We start from the raw sequence: 3714 nt of genomic DNA, 5'->3' as shown, positions 1-3714 counted from the left end.
TTCTCGCTTCCATGAAATAATGAATATAAATTATGGATAATTCCAGTGTGGGTGGGAAATCCTGCAGCGCTATTCACCGCAAGCGTCACCGACCACCTGACATTACTGCTCCTGGACATGGAAACATGACATCAGTACATAGATAGGTAATAAATATGATAAAAGCAAGATATAGATGGAAGACAGATAGATAGGAGAGAGGTAGATGATAGATATGAAGAAGATAGCTTGCAGATAAATGATACATATGAGCTAGATCGGTAGATGATAAATATACACAGGAGACAGATATATGACAGATACACGATTGATGGCTAGAAGGATAGATGACTATGAGCTCAATTCTGGCAGATGATAAACTGATAGATGAGAAAGATAGATAAAATGTAACCATTCCCTGTGTTGTAATTTACTGTTGATAAATATGAAGTATGAAAAATGAGTTATTGTTAATGCTTCATATTTATACATTACACACACACACACATCATATATATATATATATATATATATATATATACACACACATACACACAGGGGGAGCAGAAGTAGGATACAGTGTAAATAATAGCTGAATTATCATCTTATCATCTGTTGTCCTTGGTTTTCTTGGAATATACCAAATTTTTGATAAATCCCCAAAAGAAAAGGTCCATCTAGGTAAGACCTGGTGACCTTTCATCCAGACCACCCATGATAACAGTACTATGAACAGACACTGTATGCCTTCATATACACCACCTGTATATACTCATCTGCCGATAGAAGCCAATAACCAGAGTCTATAAACCCAAGAAGGCGTCACACTCCGTACGAGATCCAATCACTTTTATGTTCTTTTTTTCTTTTATACAATATAAAACATTACGCTTTTTGTACATTTGAACACCGTTGGCACATTAAACAGTTTCAATGTCGGACAGATTGCGGCATTTCTCGTGTTCCGGTATTTGTTACATTCATACATACTATACGATGTTTGATAAATCTGAAATATGCAATGTCCAGACCCAGATACGAAGCCTAGAAACCCCCTGCGGCGTGAAACACACACAGTATATGCCCAGGTGGTGGGGGGCAGTACCGTATCCTATAAAACAGCTCAAGGCCCTCAACAGCCACCATTACTGTCCCTAGTTCTTGTGTGATGGACGGGACCTCCAAGCTTCTGATGATGGGGGGGGGGAGGGAGGACACTGAAAACAATATAAAATATAAGAGCTTTGGAAACGAGACGGGTGACCTGGAGGAGAAATGAATCCTGACAACCACCTGGTCACTGCCCGAATCCTGCAACGAGAACATCAATACCTAGAAGCCTTAGAGATGGCCCTCAATTATCTAGGGGTGACCTCCAACTTATAAGACAATCTAAAAATAAATACAAAAATAAATAAAACCGCCGTCAGCCTTCAAATCCAGAACTAAAAAAAAAGACAAGTTTCTCTTAACCCTTTTGCTACCAGTATGCAGGCTGCAAACCTTTCCAGCAAATGTATGAGGCAATGTTCCAACTTTTTGGGCAGCAGTGGCCCCGTGTAGATCGCAGCCCGATTTCCTGTCCGCAGCCTGGGTGACCTGGACTTACGCCCCAGTCTTCAAGTTGATCATGGACACTTTTGTTGGTTATAACTAGAGTCCTCACCCAACCCTACCCATCACCCAAACCGCCACCCTAACGGTCCAAATTTATAGTCCAGTGCCCATTGGATTCTCTGGTTTCTCCTTCATTCTTCAGATCTTGGAAGACCTGTGTGAAAAAGTGGGGGTCGGAGTTGATCTGCAGCATTTTGGCACTCATACGGTCAATGATGCTCAGGCAGCGTTGCCAGAAGACCTCTTTGTCAGTCTCCACCAGGAAGGGCTTGAGCGGGTAGGAAATTTCATTGCCCATATAGGAATAAGCCAAGTAGAGGCAAGTGAGGAATGCGGCTTGGAGCTCGTACTCGGTGGCCAGTTCATCCCCAATGGCCTCTCGACAGAGTAGGTAGACAAACACCAGGTTGGCGGGCGTGATGAAGCCTTGGTCTTGCCAGCCTTGAAGAAGCAGCGAGCGGTCAACGTTTCGGAACCACATGGTGGGTTCTCCCGGGCTCAACTCCTTCAGTTTATAGCATCGACGACACACAAATTCTCCCAGACATCTGAGGAGCTCTCCGGTGGAGGCCTGGACTATGACCCGGCGGGGCGAGCACAGGGACCGGCCACTTTGCTTCTGCACTGCCACCAGCTGCTGTTGCTGGATCTTCTGGCCTTCGATGGAGCTGATGGGTACGGTGGGCACGGGCACAGGCTTGGGTTCCCTACGACCAGGACTGACCTGAGATTTCCGCAGGTTCTCGTGGTTGAGCTGCTCCACTGGGTTGTTGTTGGGCAGCAGCGGGCCGTGGATGGGTCCAGGGTTGGGGTTAACCTTCTTGGCGTTCTTCTTCTTGGCGGACGCCGCCACCAGCCTCTTCCAGGTGAGCGCGGAGATGAGCACCGAGTGTCTCTTTAGGCTTTTCTCCGCTTTGCTGCCTCCATTTTTACTGTTGGGGATGGCCAGGTATCCGCCACCCACCCCGGGTGGCTCTGGCTTCTTCTCATCCAGGGGTCCTGCCTTGCCAGGTGCAGGTGACAGGGAGAGGACGGTGCCCATGATGGCAGGAGCTGGCAGAAGGGCGCAGCTGTCACCTGGAGCTGTGGGGAGGTTACCTGCTGCTCTGCAGAGCCCGGGGCGCAGGATGTGAGGCCCGTGAGCTCCTGGAGTTACCGGCGGGGTTGGTGCAGTGCCCGGGGGCGGCGGGGTCCTGCGGCCGGAGATGTGCGCGGTGTCAGCCGCTCCTCCCGCTCTGCAGCATTCAGCGCCGGGGACCACAGCTCCGACACCGGGGGAGGGAGCCGCAACAGCCGCCGGCCAATCAGGGGCGAGCATTGAGAAAACGACAGGCGGCTCCTCCAATCACAGTACGCCGGGCGGAGATGTGTGGGCCGCTGGCTGCAGGTTTGCGGGTGGGTGTGGGACTGCATTCGGGTGGAGGCTGGAGCTTCATCCCCGTGATATGGAGGCGCCGTCCACACAAGACACCTCAGTGGTTTCAGGGTCGCAAGGTGGTGCGCTACGACGTCATATCGAACGTGACGTCACTAATGCTCCAAAGGCTCCGAGATCGCAGTGCGAAGGAGAGCTGTAATACACCGTGACGTCATTTGGTTGCAGGTTTCCAGATCCATGACGTCATACTCTACTGCTCTGCCGACAGCCGCTACCTCTGTAGACCTTTTAGGGTGACGTCATTAGTGACCCCAGAGTGTGACATCATACAGTACAGGATATAAACTGTGGCCTGTTCTGCCATCATCCCCCCTGCTGGTTACAGTAGTGCAGCAGCGAGTCAGACTGTGTCCTCACATTATGGCTTCTGTGATGGCAGAGTTTTTTAGTTTTCAGCCCCAATGGTGTCCGCACCACTAAACCCACCACACCCCTGCCAGGGATCTGTGCAAAGACCAACCCAAAATCACAGTATATTGCAGGAATCTAAGGCTTGTGATGATGTCATCATTCCACCCTATCGCAGAGCAGCGGCTCTGTGACATCATATGTGTCAGGTGATAGCACTGTTATCCCATCTCTAACCCACCTCTTCAACCAGTGGCGTAACTACAAAGTTATGGGCCCCGGTGCAAACTTTCAAATGGGGCCCCCCCAATGCCAAAATACATGCAAATCTC

General features: G+C 49.6%; 1 protein-coding gene across 1 annotated transcript; it reads right to left on the bottom strand.

Moving 5' to 3' along the window:
- Positions 1-811: 811 nt before the first annotated feature.
- On the bottom strand, positions 812-3008 carry CDK5R2 (cyclin dependent kinase 5 regulatory subunit 2). The gene has a single exon (XM_073545417.1). The coding sequence runs from the start codon at positions 2912-2914 to the stop codon at positions 1676-1678; it is 1239 nt and encodes a 412-aa protein (XP_073401518.1). The 5' UTR covers positions 2915-3008; the 3' UTR covers positions 812-1675.
- Between the last annotated feature and the right edge of the window lie 706 nt (positions 3009-3714).

This window comes from Dendrobates tinctorius, unplaced genomic scaffold, assembly GCF_039654945.1.
Source record: "Dendrobates tinctorius isolate UK_male_01 unplaced genomic scaffold, ASM3965494v1 ptg000143l, whole genome shotgun sequence".
NCBI lineage: Eukaryota > Metazoa > Chordata > Amphibia > Anura > Dendrobatidae > Dendrobates > Dendrobates tinctorius.
The sequence above is the reverse complement of the archived record's forward strand: the minus strand, read 5'-3'. Positions and strand labels throughout refer to the sequence as shown.

What these genes read in the sequence shown, in the direction of transcription:
- CDK5R2 (XM_073545417.1), bottom strand. Translation starts at nt 2,914, where the DNA reads ATGCTCGCCCCTGATTGGCCGGCGGCTGTTGCGGCTCCCTCCCCCGGT.